Source organism: Heterodontus francisci, chromosome 6 (genome assembly GCF_036365525.1).
Source record: "Heterodontus francisci isolate sHetFra1 chromosome 6, sHetFra1.hap1, whole genome shotgun sequence".
NCBI classification, from domain to species: Eukaryota; Metazoa; Chordata; class Chondrichthyes; order Heterodontiformes; family Heterodontidae; genus Heterodontus; species Heterodontus francisci.
The window spans coordinates 26,295,402-26,318,901 of NC_090376.1; the positions used below are offsets into that span (position 1 = coordinate 26,295,402).

At 42.2% G+C, this 23,500-nt stretch overlaps 1 protein-coding gene across 1 annotated transcript in view; it reads left to right on the forward strand.

Moving 5' to 3' along the window:
* The window catches only part of p4ha3 (prolyl 4-hydroxylase, alpha polypeptide III), a 67,412-nt gene that overhangs the window by 19,997 nt on the left and 23,915 nt on the right, over positions 1-23,500 (forward strand). Inside the window, exons 5-7 of the mRNA XM_068032799.1 lie at positions 967-1,018; positions 6,328-6,491; positions 7,931-8,107. Coding sequence (XP_067888900.1) covers positions 967-1,018; positions 6,328-6,491; positions 7,931-8,107 — 393 coding nt within the window. The remainder of the gene's footprint in view (positions 1-966; positions 1,019-6,327; positions 6,492-7,930; positions 8,108-23,500) is intronic.

Sequence of the window (23,500 nt, forward strand, 5' to 3'; positions counted from 1 at the left end):
GGTGGACAGCCATAAAGGCGGGGCTAAAGAGTGGCGAGTCGAAGAGACTTAGCAGTTGGCAGGAAAAAAGACAGAAGTGCAAGGAGAGAGCCAACTGTGAAACAGCCCCGACAACCAATTTTATCTTCAGCGCCTGTGGAAGAGTCTGTCACTCTAGAATTGGCCTTTATAGCCACTCCAGGCACTGCTCCACAAACCACTGACCACCTCTAGGCGCTTACCCATTGTCTCTTGAGACAAGGAAGCCAAAGAAGAAGATGGTTATGATTGAAACAGCCCCATGAATGCTCGGTTTTGTCACTCCCAGGATGAGAAATTGGGTCTGTTAATGCCCGTTTTTTGGTGCGCTAGAATTGCCCTTACTATCCAAAATAGCATTCATGGCATGCAGACACACTTGTGGGGCAAATCGCGTTGGACGCCATATTGGTGTAGGCATTAGTACGTATGCAGTGAGCTCCTGCTGGAAGTAGGCAGAGCATGACTTCCATATTGATCAGGTGCCAGGGGTGCCATTTTGGAGTTCAACGCTCCAGCCAACACCCTCTCTTGACCTCGCACAACTGTGCACGTATTCAGCAGTAGGGAGGATCACTCACCAGTGCTACTTAAAGGGATCAACAACTACTTGCAAGTTAGTTGCTGCTTGATTTTTTTCTGCCTGTTGCTTCAATTCTACAAGTGCTGGGGATGCTTTCTATAGTTGATTCATATTGTAAAAGTCTGCAGGGAGTGATGTGGCAGGTGCTGAAGGACCTTTTGCTGACTTCAAGGTCTCTGCACAAACCAATTGCTCCCAGACATGGGGTTGGCATCTTCAGCAGGTCTGGCAACATCAGTGGAGAGAGAAACAGACACTGCAAGTCCTGCTGAGGATTTCCAGCACTTTCTGTTATTTCAGATTTCCAGCAACCACAGTATTTTGCTTTTAAAATGGTGTAATGTTGTTTATGCCTTATTTTTCAGACAGGAAATGTCGGTTACGCAGTAACTCTATCTAAAGAGCTCTTCCAGCTTGGTACGTGCTGAAAATCTTATTTCCTTCAATTTTTCAAAGACGCAGTTTCTACATGTCAAGCCTTACCAAGGCCGCCACGTCTTGTTTTCGATGGCGTCACCTTTCATCATCTTTAGACATTTTTGGCCTCACAATCTCTGACCTCCATTGCTAAACCTACCCACGAAAAGTTCTGTTTCCTGTTGTTTTCCTCAACAGCTCTCTAAGGTACAAGTGCATCCAAGACTTGAATATTGCTCCCATATTTGGGAAGGCTCTACTACTACAACTCACTCTCGAACTGGATGCACTAAAAACTTCTCACGTGACATGAGCCTTCACTCATCGGTAGCTTTTAATTTCTCTCTATATTGTAGCCTCTGCTGGCTTTTTCCATTATGTCAACTCTTCTATGGTCAGTGCTTATCTGAACTCTAATTGTGTGTTTCTCAGTACCAAATTATACCATCTGACACTTTGTTTTCTCTATGTTGAAATCAGCAATCTCCTACTCCAGCTCATTTGTTCCCATATGGGGAGATTGTGGCATAGTGGTGATGCTATTGGGCTAGAATCCAGAAACCCAGCTAGTACTCTGGCGACATGGGTTTAAATCCCACCATAAGAGCTGGTGAAATTTAAATTTAATTAATTAATTTTCAAAAATCTGGAATTGATAGCTAGTTTCAGTAATCGTTACCATGAAACTATCATTGATTGTCATAAAAACCCACCTGGTTCACTAATGTCCTTAAGGGAAGGAAATCTGCTGTCCTTACCTGGTCTGGACTACATGTGACTCCAGACCCACAGCAATGTGGCTGACTCTTAAATGCCCTCTGAATTCAGTTGTCAAGGGCAATTAGGGCAATTGTCCTTGCCAGCGACATGCACATCCCATGAAATGAATAAAAAAGTTCAAAACTGTGGAACTCCTTATCTTCTCTCCTACAATCTTCAGACTTTTAAAAGTCAAGTTTGCCATCACCTAATCACTACTTTTTGATGTCCTTTGCCTTCTCTTTCACCCTTTATAGCCTTTTTGCTCTCCTACACTAGAGGCCGTATCCTTGAAAAATATTAGTTTTTTTGTAGAAAAACCCACAGGATCCCATGGGGCTGGATTTTCAATCCGGGTTCAGAAACCCAAAGCCGGATCATATCTGGGTCCCGACCCCGCACGGTGTCAGCATCATTAACGCAATGCTATTTTGATATGCAAAAGCTCTAATTGGGCCGAAGGCATATTCAGCGCCCAATTAGTGCTGCCGAATGCTGCCTGGAGGCAGGAACTGGCTCTGGAGGCAATTCTCAAAGGCAGAGAGCAAGCATGACTGGGTTTGCCATTGCCTTGCGGAATGGAATAGGCAGAAGAGCAGAGGGCCAGCAGCCTCATGGCCCAGATAGGTGCCCAAGCACTCATTCATCAGGGTGAATTTTATTATCACGCCGCACATCGCGGATTCCCCCCCACTGAGCCCCCGCAATATTTTGCGTGGGGACTTATTTAAATAGAGGGGTGGAGCGGCCACCCCTGATGATGTAGAGGAGGCGTCCACTCCATCCCTGGTAGCAGCGTCCACGCCACCGCGCAGGCGCTGACGTCATTTTTAAAGGGCTTCAAGCCCTTAGAAGAAATTTGAATTTTTAAAGCTATATTGTGGTGCATTGTTTTTAAATAAATGCTGGACACCCTTCTCCACCCCCGCCCCCCCCCCGTCAATGTTTGATTTCAGGGTAACATCAGCAAAATGAAATCTAACCAACTTGAACTTCCCCCCCCACCCCACCAACCTTGTAACATTTGCCCTTCAATCCCTTCCCACTAACCCCACAGCTAATAAGAAATGTTTTTCCTGCTTCCCCTCCGCCCTGATAATTTCACTCCTCGCCCCTCCCCACCAGTATTTCACCTCGGAACTCTGAACGGAATTCCGAAGGCGCGCGAGTTGCGGCCGGTGGCCATAAAATCAGCATGTGACGGCCGCTGGGACAAGGTCAGTTGATTTGCATGTTTTTAAAATTAATTTTAATATTGAAACGAAGGCCCCGCCACCACGCGGCGGGGGAGCTGCACCGAAGCTTCGCTGCCACTGGTAAAATGTGGCGCGGCCATCTCGGAGTCGTGGCGGGCGGCTCCCACAAGTATTTTACGGGCCCCCCCTGCCACGACCCCCAACGTCGAGGGGCTTGTATAATTCAGCCCATCAGGTATATAATGCATTCTGCTCAAGCAATGGCAACTTTGTGCTACCGCCTGAGTTTTGATTTTCCCTTTTGTTTCAGGACTTTAAATCGACTGTACTCCTGACAGCTGTGCACTTACATGTCCCAGAATGTTCGCTCTTCCCATTCGTACCATTGTAAATTTCACTCTGTTCTTCTCTAGCCCATTAACAAGCTCTTCAGAAAGCTCAACAACCAGTTTATTGGATGCATATGGGTTGCTGCCTCCCCCACTGCCCTTCTTTTGAAAATTGCAACACGTCATGGAGGTGTCAGAAGACTGACATGCCATCCAAGAGTGCTATTTGAAAGGGCGCCCCCAGCCGACCTCATTACCAACACCCCCCACCGGGAAGTTGAAAATCCAGTCCCCCATTATCAGTTAATAGATAAGTTTTACCTAGTTTCTTTTGAATCAAGCAAGTTGATTTTTTAAAAATTCTGCTGCACCATATTGAAATATTTAATAGTCTTCTGTTAGCAAAATATGAGACACAGAATTAGACATATTTTTATGCTCAGTAAAGCAAAAAAGCTATTGGCCTGGAATTTGTAACTTTATCGGACGTGCAGTAGAAATCTTGCATACCCACAGTTAAATTGGCCCTATAATTTGGGTGATGAGTTAAACAATCTGTCACTACATTGGCTGTGTTTTTGTGTGGTTGCAAATGCTTTAAATGCTAAAAACCATATGGAGTGCTGTTGATACATTGGAGATACATCCAAGGAAACTGAGGGAAGTGAGAGTGGAAATTGTGGAGGCACTGGCCATAATTTTCCAGTCTTCCTTAGACTCAGGAGTAGTGCCAGAGGACTGGAGAATTGCAAACCTTACACCCTCGTTCAAAAAAAGTGTGTAAAGATAAGCCCAGCAACTACAAGATAGTCAGTTTAACCACTCTGAAGGAGGATCACTGACCTGAAACGTTAACTCTGCTTCTCTCTCCTCAGATGCTTGCCGACCTGCTGAGTATTTCCAGCGTTTCTTGTTTTTATTTCAGATTTCCAGCATCTGCAATATTTTGCTTTCAGTTTAACTTCAGTGGTGGGGAAGCTTCTTGAAACAATAATTCAGGACAAAATTAATAGTGACTTGGGCAAATGCGGGTTAATTAAGGAAAGCTAGCAAGTATTTGTTATGGGTAAATCATTTTTAACCGACTTGCTGGAGTTTTTTTGATGAAGTAACAGAGAGGGTTGATGAGGTAATGCTGTTGATTGGTGCACATGGACATCCAAAAGTCATTTGATAAAGTGAGACATAGCTCAAAGAATAAAAGGAACAGCCGCAACATGGATACGAAATTAGCCGAGTGACAGGAAACCGAGTGTAGTGGTTAATGGATGTTTTTGGGACGAGAGGAAGATTTGTAGTGGAGTTCGCCAGGGGTTGATGTTAGGACCCTTGTTCTTCCTGATATACTTTAATGACATAGACCTTGGTGTACAGGGCAGAATTTCAAAATTTGCAGATGATACAAAACTTGGAAGTTTTGTGAACAATGAGGAGGATAGTGTAGAACTTCAAAAGGACAGAGACAAGTTGGTGGAATGGGTGGGCAGGTGACAGATGAAGTTCAATGCAGAGAAATGTGAAGTGATTCAGTTTGGTAGGAAGTATTTAAAATAAAGGGTACAATTCTAAAGGGGGTGCAGGTGCAGAGGGACCTGCGTGTATATGTGCACAAGTCATTGAAAGTGGCAGGACAGGTTGAGAGAGCGGTGAATAAAGCATACAGTATCCTAGGCTTTATTAATAGGGGCATAGAGTACAAGAGCAAGGAAGTTATGTTGAACTTGTATAAAACACTTGTTCAGCCTCAACTGGAGTATTGTGTGAAGACATTAGAGAGAGTGCAGAAAAGAATGCCAAGTTCACAAGAATGGTTCCAGGGACAAGGAGCTTCAGTTATGTGGATAGATTGGAGAAGTTGGAACTGTTTTCCTTGGAGAAGAGAAGGTTGAGATGTGATTTGATAGAGGTATTCAAAATTTTGAGGGGTCTGGACAGAGTAGATAGAGAGAAACTGTTCCCACTGCTGGAACGAAAGAGAACAAGAGGACACAGATTTAAGGTAACTGGCAAAAGAAGCAATGGAGAAAAATCTTTTCATGCAGCGTGTGGTTAGGATCTGGAATGCATTGCCTGAGAGTGTGGTGGAGGCAGGTTCAATTGAGGCATTCAAGAGGGAATTGGATCATTATCTGAAAAGGAAGAATGTGCAGGGCTACGGGGAGAAGGCAGGGGAGTGGCACTAGGTGAATTGCACCTTCGGAGAGCTGGTGCAGACACAATGGGCCGAATGGCCACCTTCTGTGCTGCAACAGTTCTGTGATTCTGTGAGAGAGAGAGTTAAAGATTAGCCTATAATCAGTTTATGTGTTCAAGGTTGATCAACGGAATGTTCCAAACTGTGACAGCAACACCAGAAAAGCCAGTGAGAATAAGATGATTGTAACTAAAACCATCGAGTGATTTTGTTACTACTCAAGTGAACAGCGGAAGTTTTGTGTTTAGTACCCCAAGTCATTTTTGAAGATTTGATCTATGATTGGTGCTATCATTATGTATAGGGTTTTTCCGAGGTGATGATGATCTTTGGACGGAACATACCTTTCATTGCATACCTCTTGTGGTACTTTTAGAAGTTCAGATTTTGATAGGCCATGAGCTGAAGCTGAAGTGTTCATGCCAGAAACATTTTCTCTCTATAAAATGCACCATTCTGCCTCAAGAATCCACAGTGGTTATTGTCCAGGCTTCAAAATAATACAATGCTGCGTAACACAAATGTCTGGTCATCTTTCAGCGTAGCTCTGGTATATAATTAAGGCTTGCTTGCTCTGTGATAGGAAACCTTATACAGATAATTACTTGTGTTACTTAATGGATTAATGATGCAACCACAGTCTGTAGATCATTAGCATAAAATAATTTATGCATAGTATCATGAAAGATGCTGTTTTCTCAAAATAGCTTTACGTATTACATTTTCCACTTCATATTAAACTAAAGCTCCATTTATCAGTAACAACATGTGCATCTTATCTACATTTGTACTATTTAAAGACTAGTTTGTGAGTTGATTTCTCATCAACAGACTCAAACAATAGGAGAATTGCCAAGAACATATTAAAGTATGAAAAAATCTTAGAAGCATCTTTAGATACTGAACTGAAGGAAGTTGTGCTTCAAAGACCAAATGTGACTCATCTGCTTACAAGAGACACCTATGAATCATTATGTCAAAGACTGGGCTCACAGGTAACAGCATGGCCTTTTGCCCCTAGTGCAGACTTACTGGAGCTTATGGCTATTTTCAGTAATTTCTGAGTCAGGAGGGCTTTGCAAGTTTATGTTACTTTTTTCCATTGGTGTCCAGTGGTATTGTACAGCTATCTTTCTAGTTTAACTGTCGGATCTATAAGAATATAAGAAATAGAAGAAAAGAGTAGGCCATTCAGCCCTTTGACCCTGCTGCTCCATTCAATATGATCTTCTATCTCAATTCCACCTTCCCACACTATCCCCATGTCCCTTAATTCCTTTATGAATTAAGAATCTTGGTCTTCAATATGTTCAACAACTGAGCATCCATAGCCCTCTGGGATGGAGAATTCAAAGATCCTCAAATCCTTGGATGAAGAAATTTCTCCTCATCTCAGTCCTAAATGGCCAACCCCTTATTCTGAAATTGCAACCCCCCCCCCACCCCCACCCCTGCCCCCCCGCCACTTGCATGACAAAAAGTATCAAAGTTGTTCAAATTGACCATCTTATAAATAATTTTTTTAAAACTTTGGACGGTACTTATTTATCATTAAATGTTGCTTGTGAATTTAACAAATTTTGTGTTGTTTCATATTTAAGAGAAAGGTATTACTGGGCTCCGTTTTCCCACTTAAACCCCTTGAAGTCAAAATTGGGGATGGACTCAATCAGGGGTTGAGTCACATTTCTCTGCTCATTCACTGCATAACTGCATGTGAACTGCTGCCAGTCCTCTGTGTAGTGTTCTAGAACTAGATACAAGGAGGAGTGTGAAAGCAATTCCAAATGGCCTTTTCAAAGATATCCTTGATGATGTATGCTACCCCTGAGTGTGCCAACAAGTTTTGGTAGCACAGATTGCCATTTGAGCACAGATTCATGTTCAACAAAATCTGAACTGTCCTGACACTGTATAATTGTATTGTGAAATCATTGTTCCCATTAAATTGAATGTGATTTATTTGCATGGAGACTATGAGATTAATTTTTTAATGTTTGAGGTTATTCTTCCATAAAAATGCATTCTTTATTCTGTATTCCTCATTATTCCTCTCTATTTCTCATCAGTGGCGCAGTGGTTAGCTCGCAGCCTCACAACTCCAGCGACCTGGGTTCAGTTCTGGGTACTGCCTGTGCAGAGTTTGCAAGTTCTCCCTGTGTCTGCGTGGGTTTCCTCCGGGTGCTCCGGTTTCCTCCCACAGGCCAAAGACTTGCGGGTTGATAGGTAAATTGGCCATTGTAAATTGCCCCTAGTGTAGGTAGGTGAATGGTGGGGATGTGGTAGAGAATATGGGGTCAATGTACGATTAGTATAAAATGGGTAGTTGTTGGTCAACACAGACTCGGTGGGCCGAAGGGCCTGTTTCAGTGCTGTATTTATAAATTAAAAAAAATTCCTCTCTATTCATCATTACTGTTTCTCTCCATTTTAGCCAAAGCACTACCAAGATTCACAACTTTATTGTTCCTATGAGACAAACCTCAACCCGCACCTGATTCTACAGCCAGTGAAAAGGGAGATTTTAAGCCAGAAGCCATATGTCGTACTGTACCATAAATTTATCAGCGATTCCGAGGCAATGAGGATAAAGGAAATTGCTGCTCCATCGGTAAAATTTCTTTTGCATCTTTACTTATTTTTGAAATGTTATTGATTTTAATCATCAGATCATTATTGGCTTTCAATAAAATTATGCAAATAGGAGATTCGCTAAGCCAATGTTTCAAGAACCTAAACTTGTCAGTGATCGTAGCCAGGATCTTAACAAAGGATTACTGAATGACCCCCAGGTACAATTAGACCTTTGATGTGATTTCCCTTTCGCCTAATGGTGCAAATCTATTTAATTTTTAATGTTAGGTTTGCATCAGAAGTATCACGACAAGAACACCTTGCTGGCTGGGCCGGAATACACATAGTCTTAGTATTGATTGCTGTTTATCTTTCTGACCATTATTTTCTATGTCTGATGCTTGGGAGTACAACCTTAGTCAACCAAGAATGTTCCACAGGAGCAAGCTCTAATGCACCCAGTAATCCCAATACCCGCCTTTCTCTCGCTTCTCTGAGTAATACCACTAGTTTGCTACCAAATAGTGGTGTTTTGTGCTTTGTGGCCATGTCTATTAAGAATTAGGTTAAGACTGCACAAACCTATTTCATATAGGACCTTTATAGCCATCAGACAGAGAAGGCTTTTATCCTGTCAGTCTTGGCTCAATGCCAACCAAAATGCCAGAGATGAAAAGCCTCAATCTCCTGCTATCATGGATAGCATGTTAACTGAGAGGTTTAGGTACTTTCAATATGAGGAAACAGTGCACAGATCCTAACCGAGAACACACATAGGAAATAAATTAATTTCCATTCATTTTGGAACACAGATGTGAACTTCTCTCATATCTGACATAAGTAAGTACTGGACAAACACAGAAGCTGTTCATCATTTTGGTCTGATGGCTTATAGTAGAATTGCAGCAACATTTTAACCAGGATGTTTCCCAGCCTAAGTGTCTCCTTATTCTCAAGAATTTTTAGCATCCAAAGAATATCCAGTACAAGAGCAGCTAAAAGTGCCCAAGGAATCATAAGACACTAACTTCATTTAACAAGTCTAAGGATGATGGCCAGTTCAAGACTTTGAAATATCTAATCATAATCAGCCTGTGCACTCCATTGCTTCTTGATAATAACAACCTATTCATACCATTACCCAGAATGGGTTTTATCTGATTGTTTCAGCAATCTGCAGGGTAAAGAGAAGACAGGGGAAGAAATGCAGAGTCACCTTCACTATGATGTACATGTTGCAGTGGCTGCCATATTACATATCCTGATAGTTTTAAGGGTGCAGTCTTTGTAGAAAAGTAAATCATCTGATAGTGTTGATAAAGGATGATGTATTCTTTCGACTTCAGTCAAATTGTAACATATTCATAGGTCTATCACCATCTGTGATACTCGTGCTATTTGTTACTTGCTGTTTGTGCAAGATGGGAATTCCTGCCATTCTTTTAAACCCTGCTGGTGCCTCAAGAGCAACAAAAATCAAGGCTGGCCTGGTGCATGACAATCGTTACTTGCATAAATTTTGTACAACATCTTTGCCTCTGGTTCCTATTTACATCATAGGTTCCCATTATTTGCATACTGATGGGGCCCTCACCTGCCTGCAGAGAAGCCCTGACAGGCTGCCTGTACACGCCAGTTAATCTGGCAATGGGTCTAATTGCGCTGCCAAACTGGAGGGAAGAATGCTGTCTCTGTTGTAACTGCACCCCCCCACCCACCCACCCCCACCACTCTCACTGAGTGTGGGATGGGAGGGGTTAAACTGAACCCTACTACTGTTGCATTAATTGTTACATATATATAATAGAACCACACAACTAAGGTTTTAGTACAAATGCATTGGAATACAAGTGGTATTTTCCACTAACAGGATACTGCCATCAAACCAAAAAGACATTCTGTCTACCACACAAATAAGTAGTGTGGTATATGAATTTCAGTGCTGGTGCGATGCCAGGTACATAGGCTGTACATCCCAACAACTGGTGGATCATATCAAACAGCTCGTCCCTTCACAATAGGTGATTCCGCAATTGGACAGCACTTACTGAACTATCCTGAGTGTGCTAAGAATTACGCTAACAACCAACTTAGATTATCAATTGGGCTCTCAATGTGCCTCACTTATGCTTGCCAGAAGCTACATATATTCGTAGACAGGGACCTGTCCTCTGCAGGCAAAAGGAACCTGTCCAGGCGTTGTGTCTGTTTTGAATTAAAAGCGTGGGAATAATAATTCCCTGGTGCATTCTCTATGGCAATGTCTCAACCAATTAGAGGTCGACCTGCCAACCAATCAGCACCCTTTTCTCATGCAGTATAAATTGTTGCTGCCTTTTAAATTTTGCTTTCTTGCATCTGTCCTGATGAGTGCAAGACAAAAAGCTTTGACAACTCTCTTTTTTCAGCAATACTCAAATGCATTTTTGTTGCATACCTTTGCTAAGGCATTGAGATCCTGTTCATTGCACAGAATCTGGGATCATTTGAACTGGGTTTCTTATTTCTGAGATATAAAGGAGTGGATGATATCTGTGTCTTGTTTGTCTCACAGTTACAGTCAGCTTTTCAAGTCTAGTCACAAAAACTAATATTCCAGTTTACTATTTAAATGTGAGAAGTGCCTCTGAGGGTCAAAGGTGGGAATGCTGAGAGTGGTATTTTCACTTTCTTCATAACCTATTCACTTAACATGTGTTTACCTTGGATCTCTCACCCCTATTATAACTTCCTGCCATGATGTCCTCTCTAACAGGCCCATTAGGGCCTCACAGTCCAACTTTTGGAGCTGACGTCAGTCTTCCTTTTGTTACCAAGTTTGGATGAAATTCTAGACTCTGTTGGAAAAGGCAAATAACACTTTATGCAGACACAGGAAACAGGTTATCAATCAAGAGATCTGACCGCATGCCATGCTGGAATCACATTCAACAATACACATTGTTTTGCTTGGTTGAGCAGTCTCTATCGTGCATTAAGCGGAATCAAAAAAATAATCCTGTTACATGCACAATAAAATTATACCTATATTTTACTTGCTACAGAGCTGAACAAGATTGAACTTGTTAATGTAGTGTGTGTATGTGTGTGAGAAAGAGATGCTGATAGAGACGTTGGGGGGATAGTGATCTTACAGTCTCTGCCGCCATGGTATGCTAACAATGGATCTCTAATTAGTGCCTAATATTGTTTTACAAAACAGCTCTCCAGTACTAGTCACCAGTCCTACTGCTGTAGGAACTGTGCAGTTTAACTGCAGGATGTGTTCTACAGTGACCACATCAATATAAATTTGTGCAGTTGTCTTGAAGTAGCAAGCAGATACTATTCTGCCAGTAGTTGCAGTTAGTCCATAGAAGGCGACAGGAGCAAGATCACTTCACTGACCTGTACTGGGGCAGGAAACACACTTTAGTCTTTCAAGCCACTGGTGGTCATATTTTTAGTCCTAAGGCAACCCTCATGGTAGTTATCCTGCTATTAGAGGCTTGGCTGAAACCACATTGCAAACTACACCTGACAGAAACCACACTGCTTTCTTTACAGTTGCAGTTCCCATTGAATTCAGAGCTGCCATAGTGGCAAATTGCAAAAACATATGAGTTATCAGCCCCATTGTGGGCTGCAAACTTGCTTTATGTGGCTGTTGTCCAAAATCAACTGTTTAACACACCATTCCCTAGCTTTTCACAAGGTTATAAGGTTATATTTGGATGAGAAAAGCCATTCTAGACCCCACTACCCCACGCCACCCTCCCCCACACCCCATGATGCACAGCATGCAACAGTATCTTAACGACTATATCTGGAAGTCCATTCCAAGTGTTGATTAGTCACTGTGTGAAAAAAATTCCTGACATCAGTCCAAAACATGCCTTTTGCCATTGTGAATCAGTCCTCCTTTGCACTACTGTCACAATCTCCTTTAGAGTAGTCTTCAGGCTGCACCCTTCCTTAACAATTTACCATCCTATATCTCTATGTGGGGTCCTCTCAGCCAACTTCCCAACAGAGTGTAGAACCAAGGTTTCTCCAGTTTTTTCTTGTGGCTAAGCCCTCTGATGCTGGGTTCAGCTTCGTGCCTTTTTCCTACACTGCCTCCAGGGCTTGAACTTTCCCTTGTGTCTCAGTGATCGAAGCTGTCATTGTGCAGTCTGGTCAGATCTCAACATATACTGCACTGTTACAGATATATAGTTCAGTTTTCCATCTGTTTCATTAATTGCTGTCCATTGCTCCTTGTCCATTAAATTTATTAAAACCAGTAATTTCCTTATCTCAGTGGCTAAGTTTGAAGTGACTTACATTAAAGTTTAGAACTTAAAATCTTATTTATGCCCTTACACATTTTTTAGAGTTGGTGTCTTTGGAAAAACATGATGGAGAAGTCAAACTCACATAACAAAGAAATAGCTTGCACTTATATGGCGCCTTTCACAGTCTCAGACTGTTGCAAAGCATTTTACAGCCAATGAAGTATTTTTGAAGAGTAGTCACTTTTGTAATGTAGAAAATGGAGCAGTCAATTTGAACACAGTAATGCCCCAACAGCATGTGATAATAATCGGATAATCTGTTTTCAGTGATGTTAGTTGAGGGATAAATATTGGGTCTTCTTCAAAATAGTGTAATGAGATATTATACGCCCACTTGAGAGGCAGACGGGGCTTTGGTTTAACATTTCATCCTAAAAATAGCACCTCTGACAGTGCAATGCTCCCTCAGTCTTGCTCTTAAATGTCTGCCTGGATTATGCCTTCAAGTCTTTGAAGTAGGACTTTCACCCACAGTCTTTTGACTTCGAGATGAGAGTGGTATTACTGAGCCCTGGAAGCATCTAAGTCTGGATGAGTGGGCCATTCTTACTAGATGCAGCATTACAGAGTCAGAGCTATGGATGAACTGTCACTTCAGTTTGCCAATTCTGTACGTTAACATGAACCTTCATATCCTTCAGGTTACATTTGCTGACACTGCATAGTCTAGGCTTCCTCCAGAGCTTGGAGTACCACCACACATGCATGAACAGACATGTCTATAGGCATGATATGGCACTGAATTTCACAGGAGTCTGGAGCATTCATTCTACATGGCAAGTACAATATGGCCACACACATGTTTAATGTCGCTGTGGTTTGTGCCAGTAGGTTGGTACAGAGCAGTTTTGATGACTGATATGACATACCATGATGAATATTGGATTCTGGGAGGTTATTTCAGCTCTGGAGTCCGTACAATGTTATTTCACCCCTGGATTTCCGGTCTCTGTGCAGATAATGCAATAATTTTGAAGCAGAGTGGATTCAACATTTGCAGGTTTTGTGTTAAATTTATGCTGTTGTGAGGAGTAAATTCAGCATGAAAACCATAGTAAGACGGGCAGAAGGGAACACCAGGAATTGGGCAATGGAGGAGGGAACCAGGATTAAAATTACATGATTAATGCCATTACCAACAAAGAGAATTTGTAAGTTCGACCATTTTTGGCAAAACAGCCACTTGGCAGCTAGTAGGAAATTCTGTTGCTAGTGACCACAGAGCAAACAAACCATTGTTTTCACAGCTGTTCCAGCATTGATAATAGAACAGTTATACACACCAAAGCTATGGAGGACTATGCTTCATTTTGTGTCACATCTGCTAGTTTACCATGGTGTATTAGGTTGGCTAGTTTGCCAATTTTCTGTCTGGAGTATCAACCACAAAAGCTTGAACTATCATTGCTCTGTTAACAAAGATTGCATTGATGAATGGGATCCATAAAGGCTATTGATGGTGTGCATTATTACTCAGAGGAAATTCAACATATTAGTGTCACCAGCACTTTATCAAGATCTAATTTGAAGAGTAAAATGGGGTCTCGCATAACAGGTCTGTTAACCCATTGCTATCTTACCTGCAAGTAAGGTCTTTTGATGTTTGAGTTCAGTTGGTAACACTCATGCCTGCAAGTTCAGAAGTTGTATGTTCAAGTCCCACATTAAGGACTTGAGCACATAACCTAGACAAACATTGCAGTACTGAGAGGATGCTGCATTGTTGAAGAAGCTGGATTTTGGATAAGGTTAGATGTAAATGATGCACAGTTGGAATAAAAACAGGGATTTCTATTCCATCAGTATCTTGGCCACATTCCAAAATGCTATTTTGATGCGAGTCTTTCTTTTCTGGTTTGTTTTCTTGCCTTTACTTGGCACTTGTGAAGTACTGCACCTTATAAGCTGGCATATACCTGAGGTAACAAGCTACTCTTATCTACACTTATCTGAACATAGTAAAACAACTATGGAGACAGTTTAATCTCCAAACCATACATGGTCATTTTTCTAGTTTGGTTTCAACAGATCTGTTTTCATTCATGACCTTTTCAGAAATTGGCTTAAAAGCTGCTTCTTATTGCCAACAGTGTTTTATATTAAAAGAATGAGGCACTTGCTGTCATTCCGAAGCTATGGACTATTTCCCAGATTTTATGGCAAACTCAATTTGTAATTTATTTAACCAAAAAGTGTCCTCTGCAGGCAAATGGCAGCAGGTCTTGACATAGGCAGATGTGTCTAAATGGTCAGTAATTATACTGTGACTGGTTGGGAGACTGATTACAGGCAAACTGAGTGGTCATTATTCACTTGAAGCTGGTTATATTCAGCAACAAAAGTGTTGTAAGAACACTAAAAAGAATGGAAAGAGAAAGTAAAACATTAGAATTAGAATTAGAATATTACAGCGCAGTACAGGCCCTTCGGCCCTCGATGTTGCGCCGACCTGTGAAACCATCTGACCTACACTATTCCATTTTCATCCATATGTCTATCCAATGACCACTTAAATGCCCTTAAATTTGGCGAGTCTACTACTGCTGCAGGCAGGGCGTTCCACGCCCCTACTACTCTCTGAGTAAAGAAACTACCTCTGACATCTGTCCTATATCTATCACCCCTCAACTTAAAGCTATGTCCCCTCGTGTTTGCCATCACCATCCGAGGAAAAAGACTCTCACTATCCACCCTATCTAACCCTCTGATTATCTTATATGTCTCTATTAAGTCACCTCTCCTCCTCCTTCTCTCCAACGAAAACAACCTCAAGTCCCTCAGCCTTTCCTCGTAAGACCTTCCCTCCATACCAGGCAACATCCTAGTAAATCTCCTCTGCACCCTTTCCAAAGCTTCCACATCCTTCCTATAATGCGGTGACCAGAACTGCACGCAATACTCCAGGTGCGGTCTCACCAGAGTTTTGTACAGCTGCAGCATGACCTCGTGGCTCCGAAACTCGATCCTCCTACTAATAAAAGCTAACACACCATATGCCTTCTTAACAGCCCTATTAACCTGGGTAGCAACCTTCAGGGATTTATGTACCTGGACACCAAGATCTCTCTGTTCATCTACACTACCATTAGCCCAGTACTCTGCATTCCTGTTACTCCTTCCAAAGTGAATCACCTCACACTTTTCCGCATTAAACTCCATTTGCCATCTCTCAGCCCAGCTCTGCAGCCTATCTATGTCCCTCTGTACCCTACAACATCCTTCGGCACTATCCACAACTCCACCGACCTTAGTGTCATCCGCAAATTTACTAACCCACCCTTCTACACCCTCTTCCAGGTCATTTATAAAAATGACAAACAGCAGTGACCCCAAAACAGATCCTTGCGGTACACCACTAGTAACTAAACTCCAAGATGAACATTTGCCATCAACCACCACCCTCTGTCTTCTTTCAGCTAGCCAATTTCTGATCCAAAGCTCTAAATCACCTTCAACCCCATACTTCCGTATGTTCTGCAATAGCCTACCGTGGGGAACCTTATCAAACGCCTTACTGAAATCCATATACACCACATCCACTGCTTTACCCTCATCCACCTGATTGGTCACCTTCTCGAAAAACTCAATAAGGTTTGTGAGGCACAACCTACCCTTCACAAAACCGTGCTGACTATCGCTAATGAACTTATTCTTTTCTAGATGATTATAAATCCTGTCTCTTATAACCTTTTCCAACATTTTACCCACAACCTAAGTAAGGCTCACAGGTCTATAATTACCAGGGCTGTCTCTACTCCCCTTCTTGAACAAGGGGACAACATTTGCTATCCTCCAGTCTTCCGGCACTATTCCTGTCGACAATGACGACATAAAGATCAAGGACAAAGGCTCTGCAATCTCCTCCCTAGCTTCCCAGAGAATCCTAGGATAAATCCCATCTGGCCCAGGGGACTTATCTATTTTCACACTTTCCAAAATTGTTAACACCTCCTCCTTGTGAACCTCAATCCCATCTAGCCTGGTAGCCTGAATCTCAGTATTCTCCTCGACAACATTTTCTTTCTCTACTGTAAATACTGACGCAAAATATTGAACCTATCAAACCATTTCTTCCCATGCATCTGGTCCAGTCCAGTCTAGTCAGCCATCTAATCACTTAAAGAAAGGTTCCCCAAACTGTCAGCATATTACTAAAGGGAAATCAACAAAAAGCAGGCTTTCCTGCACTTGATGAGAAAGTTCATGATATCCAGCGTGTCTGCCATTGAGTGCCAACTTGCATATATCATAGGAAAACTAGACGATGCTAGTCGGGTGCAGCTTGCCCAGTTTCCGCTAGTAACAGTAAAAGTTCTCTATTAAAACTATAAAGCAATTATCAGCCCCCATTCACCCACTCTCCCCCCTACTGGGCAAGAATTTGTACATTTCCCTCGCCCTCACCACCCAAACACACACATGTAGAAACATTTCACCTGAACCTCATCCCACCTGCACACTTGCGCTGAGCAACATTACGATCACCAACAACACCCATGGTGACCACTCAGCTGGATTCTCACCTTCAGCCCCTCCCCACCCCCAACCCTCACATCTCTGCTGCCACCAAGGAAGATATTGACCCTGCTTCCTCCCCAACATAGGACATTGTTCCAATCCTCATTGACCACCACTCAGGAAGACCTTTAACCTACCCCTCAGCTCCCCAAACCTGAGCATCTTCCTCCTTGGGGGAGCTCACACTCCCTCTCTCCTCCCCTTCTCCCACCACTACTGTATGTTGAGATTTCTGACCTCCCCACCATGTCAGCCACGAAAGAGATGCCCCTATTGACACCAGGCGACCAGGTTATGATGACCTCTGGTACTGACACTGCCAACCTACGTGGTCACATGCAGGCACATTTCGTCATTTATCAAATGCCTATTGGTTCTCAGCCCTGGGGGAGTTGTGGTCGGGGGGTCAGAATTTTGGATGTAAACTTGACCTATGGTTTATCCACTTCATTTAAGTTCAGCTTTAAATTCTGATCAGGTTGAGGGTGCAGGTGCTCATTCTGCTTCCCCCCCATTATCCCAGCAGAAGTTTGGGGTCTTTTGGGGGATGCTCCTGGGCTACCTTGGGAATCGCACCAGACACATCCCTGTTACACCAAGCAGGATCTATGTCTGCTGAAAGCAGCATGGATCCCATTCTGGGTGTAGTGAAGGCAGCAAGAGAGAGGAATCTACCATAATTATTCTCAGGGCAATGAACCTGCTGCTCAGTGAGAAAGTTAAAGAAATTCTTCTGGCCTTTGTTCTTTGGCCCAATTTATCTTCTGGCTCCCCTCTAGGAGCAACCGGGCACCTCTCCGAGTGCCCAATGCCAACATGAACTTCCACCCCGCACTGAAATTAGTGTGCATTCACACTCTTCTAACAAGGCCAAATGACACTGATTTTGCCATGTGTTTTGAAATTGCCCCATGAGCTCATCAGTTAATCTATGAATTAACTCTAAGTACATTGTTTGATTGAAGAATTATTACGCATGTGCCTTTATGACAGGCTTTGTCACATACAGATTTGGTGGCAAGCTCCATGTCCTTTTCAAAAAGAAAATCATGGGAACCAGTCTTTGTTGAATCATTTTTCATGATCCTTCAAGATTCAATGTTTTATGGACTTTTAAATTATATATGAGTAACTTTAAAGAAAATCTAATTGAGGTGGAATTTCCTCTTGGCTGCATTAGTGGTGTAATTTTGCTGGTGCATGACTTCAGACTAACCCCTGCCTCCACCCTGGACCCTGGCCAGCTTCCAAGGGTTGGGAGGTTTTCTGGTGCTGTTTCTGGGATGGTCAGGTCACCCAGCTCAAGTGTGGGGAAGGGAAAAGGCTGCAGCAAACTGTACATCTATTACCATTCAAGGTGGGAAATCTTGAAAGTGGTGGAGATGGTGGGGGAGTCGGCCACACCGCTCCCTGTTCAGTTTTCCTCACATGCCCACCCAGGTATAACTGAAGCGGAAAGCATTTTGAGTTCTGAGGAAGGATCTTACACCTGAAATATGAATATCTTTTATCTTTACAAATGTAGCATTCTTGGTCTTTCAAGTCAGATTTACAGCATTTACATTTTTTTTTCTATATGGTAAAGTACAGATGCAGAATTAAGTACTTTCTCTTCTCTACTCCAACAACTTTCTCCAACCCAGAACTCAGAGGAGTGCCCTTTATTGCAACAATATGACCCTTTCCATTCCCTATTCCAGCCATTCATTTTAAAGGAAATGTAGAGTTATCAAGATAAAGATCTGTCCCACTTTAAGCAAGGAGACTGTTATTTCTGCCTGGGATTTAGAAAAAGGGATGTTACATACTCTGTTCCATTTATCCTCCCCACAAACAAATCTCTTTATGAGAAGCTTGTTTTCGCATTTGGGCAGAAAAGAGTGAAGAAGGAATGAATTTTTGTCTGCCAGTTAACTTCGTACATCTACATACTTTACTCAACTTCGTCCATCTTGCCTAAGCACGGAACTTTGCACAATATGGGCTGATCATCCTCTCACTGATGTTCAGCTTTCAACACACTTGGTGTTAGAAATATACTGCGGTGGGGGCAAGTTTTGACTTTCTGCATTTTTTCCCATTCTCTTGTCCATTCGAGATGTTGTTTTGATGAACTTTGAAAAATATTGGCAAAGTGTTGGTTTATTGCACTTCTGCAATGGAACTGAATCTATCCAAGGTCTGCTTATTTTTCTTGTCTGCAGAGAGGGAGAGGTAGGTGGAGGGGTGGGAGTGCAGAAGGAGGTGGCGGGGTTGAGATGGGAGTGTTTGGCATGGTCATTGACCCAGTGCCTCTGCAACAATTGCAGTGCTTCTGGTTGGAAGTGCACAATGCCCATCATCAACATTTTCTCACTAGGTTACACAAGACAAGTGACTGAAAATGCATTAATATAGGACATACTGCAGGTCTCTCTTTTGGAGGATTTAGCCACTCCCTCAGCTTTTAGCCACACAATTGAGAGGATGTGGTGAATCCTGTCTGTAAATCAGTCCACTTTGGACAGACTGGATTCATACGGTTGCTAAAGACAGTAATCTCCTAAAGTAGGCTGAGGTCAAGGTACTGGATCTTTTTTTGTGGATTTTTTTTTAAGGTTGGTTTCGCTGGAGTTTCTGTCCTCACTGTTTTAAAGTGGCATCCACAACAACAACTTGTATTTATATAGCACCTTTTACATAATAAAATGTGTCAAGGAACTTCACAGGAGTGTTATGAAACAAAATTTGATACCGAGTCACAATAAGGAGACATTAGGGCAGGTGACCAAAAGCTTGGTCAAAAAAGTAGGTTTTAAGGAGCATCTTCGAGGAGGAAAGAGAGGCAGAGAGAGGGAGAGGTTTAGGGGGGGAATTCCAGAGTATAGGGCCCAGACAGCGGCAGGCACAGCTACCAAAGTGGAGCGATTAAAATTGGGGGTGCTCAGGAGGCAAGAATTGGAGGAGTGCAGAGATGTACGGCTGGAGGAGATTGCAGAGATAGGGAGGGATGAGGCCATGGAGGGATTTGAAATAAGGATGAGAATTTTAAACTTGAGGTGAAGGCGAATGGGAACCGTTGTAGGTTAGCGAGCACAGGGGTGATGGGTGAACAGGACTTGGTGTGAATTAGGATATGGGCAGCAGAGTTTTGATTTCTGGAAGATGGGAGGACAGCCAGGAGAGCATTGGAATAGTCAAGTTACAGGGGTATGATTATGGACAAGCTTGCTTGGAAAACTCCACTTCAGAGCCCCCAGTTTGGCTGTCAGGTATTTTTTGGCTTTATGAGATGCTTTATCTGCTGCAGGGTAAACTGTTGCTAATGCACAAACATTTGAACAACAGACACAAATAATCATGACATTCCACACTTTTACTTACAAACCTGGCAAACAAATTCACAAGTTGTTTTACCAAGGGATAGCAATATCCCTTTAAGGATTGTGGCCATGACCCTACCTGGGTTGCCTCCTTTCTAAGTGATTGGATCAAAAACAAGTTACTTCTTCAGGTGACAACATTTCAGTTCAAAATTGTAAATGACAATTCGCCTGAATTGATAAACAAACTGCATTAATAGTCAGAGAGAAGGTGGCCAGTACTGAATAATAACAACTGCAATATTAATTACCTAGTGATTGAGATCAGGATAATCCCTTCTCAAGAAAATCAAGATAATCTGGTTGATTAGATCATTATATTGTGAATAAGGTTAGTTAGAAATTATTACAATTTTTTGGGGGGGTTGTTGGAAATTTAAAATAAATACTGAAAGTTCTAAGTAAAGTTAGAAAAAACCTTTAAATGCCAGAATTTTGGCAGGATAGAAGTAATATTTTATAAATTGTTCTTAATGAAGGCCCAGTAATTTACACATAAACAAGTCTGATTTCATGATTTCCATTTCAAATCATTTATTTGCATTGGCTTGGAAAGCAACTCTTGCAGTATATATTTATTTACACAGGGAGTTGTGAGGATGTGGAATTACACTTTCAGGGTAAGTGGTTGAGACAGAAACTATGTCAAAATTCAAGATTAAATTGGGTAGGCGGATGGAGAATGAAGGGTTGAAGGGATATGGAATCAGGATGAGCAAATGGAATGAGTACTACCTGCTCGTGCGGAGGATGAATATCAAGAAAGACGAGTAGGACTGATTGAGATATTCCCATGTTATGACTATTTCGTATATGTATATATAATGCATAAAATGTAAGAACTTTATTTGAAAGAGCGATGTCTATGCATTACAATTAAATAGCTTCATTTATCTAGAACAAATTCAAAATTATTCATCACGTCAAAAAGTTTGACTGGAATGTATTGCTATTTGTGAATCATGTCTGTTCTTTATTACTTCAAGGCTCATTTTATTTTTGCTCTGGCTTGACATTTGGAACCTATTAAGCAAACTGTGAAACATCTTTTCTCATTTCAAGAACACCCCGCGCCCCCCCCCCCCCCCACCACACTCCCCCAGAAGGAACTGGGTGGTGCAGCAGGGTTAGCAGACTATGCAATTCCCCTTGGAACTGATGAGCTAAAAGTTTCCTTGCTCTGCTGGTTATACTGGTGGTATCTGAAACATGTCTTCACAGTCTCAACCCAGTTCCCAGTAAGTGATGCCTACAACAGGAGGAATTTGCCACACAGCGGCATTAAACTAGCAACCTCAGTCACATGCGAGAAGGATAACTGGGGTTGGAAAATGGATTAGTTCAGACAGATGCAATGGGGATGGTCCATGAAAGCTAGTTGTTCAGGTTCAAGGAGAGGAAACTTTCTTCTAAACCTGCCTGATCTGAGGGTATTTGAGGCTGTCTCTCCAAAATGCACAAGTATTCCATTCCACCTCTCTTTCCAAAACTGATATCCTTCATAAAAGGTCACTCACGATTAGTAATAAAATGATAATAAAATAATAATGTTCACAGAATCACAGAATTGTTACAGTGCAGAAGGAGGCCATTCAGCCCATCGTGTCTGCACCGGCTCTCCTAATAAGCATTGCACCTAGTGCTACTCCCCCGCCTTCTCCCCATAAGCTGCACATTCTTCCTTTTCATATAACTGTCTAGTTCCCTTTTGAATGCTTCAATTAAACCTGCCTCCACCGCAGTCTCAGGCAGTGCATTCCAGACCTAAACCACTCACTGCGTGAAAAACATTTTCTTCATGTCGCTTTTGCTTCTCTTACCAAATACTTTAAATCTGTGCCCTCAATTTTCTCAACCCTTTCGTGAGTGGACAGTTTCTCTCTATCTACTCGGTCCAAACCCCTCATGATTTTGAATTCTACTATCAAATCTCCTCTCAGCCTTCTCTTCTCCAAGGAAAACAGTCCTGACTTCTCCAATCTTTCTTCATAACTGAAGTTCCTCATCCCTGGAATCATTCACATGGATCTTTTCTGCACCCTCTGTAATGTCTTCATATCCTTCCTAAAGTGCGGCACCCAGAACTGGACACAATACTCCAGCGGAGGCCGAACAAGTGTCTTATACGAGTTCAACATAACCTTCTTGCTCTTGTATTCTATGCTGCTATTAATAAAACCCAGGATACTGTATGTTTTATTAACCACTCTCTCAATCTATCCTGCTACTTTCACTGACTTATGCACATATACATCCCTCTGCTCTTGCACCCCCTTTAGAATTGTACCCTTTATTCTATATTGTCTCTCCATGTTCTTCCTACCAAAATGAATTACTTCACATTTCTCTGCATTGAACTTCATCTGCCACCTGTCTGCCCATTCCACCAACTTGTCTATGTCCTTTTGAAGTTCTACACTATCCTTCTCACATTTCACAATGCTTTCAAGTTTTGTACCATCTGCTAATTTTGAAATTGTGCCCTGTACACCAAGATCAAGGTCATTAATATCTATCAGGAAAAGCAAGTGGCCCAACACTGACCCCTGGGGAACTCCACTACAAACCTTCCTCCAGTCCAAAAAACATCCATTAAACACTACTTTTTGTTTCCTGTCACTCAGCCAATTTCATATCCATGTTGCTACAGTCCCATTTATTCCATGAGCTATAAATTTGCTACTGTTGTGTGGCACTGTATCAAACGCCTTTTGAAAGTTCACGTCCACCACATCAAATGCATTACCCTCATCAGCCCGCTCTGTTACTTCTTCAAAAAACTCCACCAAGTTAGTTAAACATGATTTTCCCTTAAGAAATCCATGCTGGCTTTCTTTGATTATCCTGCATTTGTCCATGTGACTATTTTGTCCTGAATTATTATTTCTAGAATTTTCCCCAGCACCGAAGTTAAACTAACTGGCCTGTAATTGCTGGGCTTACCTTTACGCCCTTTTTTGAACAAGGGTGTAACGTTTGCAATTCTCCAGTCCTCTGGCACCACCCCCGAGTCGAAGGAAGACTGAAAAATAATGGCCAGTGCCTCCACAATTTCCATTCTCACTTCGCTCAGTATCATTGGACGCATGTCATCCAGTCTGGTACCTTATCCACTTTAAGTACAGACAGTCTATCCAAAACCTCCTCCTTATTCATTTTAAACCCTTCTAGTGTATGAATTTCACAATTGCCTGGATTGCATCTTCTTCCTTAATAAAGGCAGGACTGGGTGTT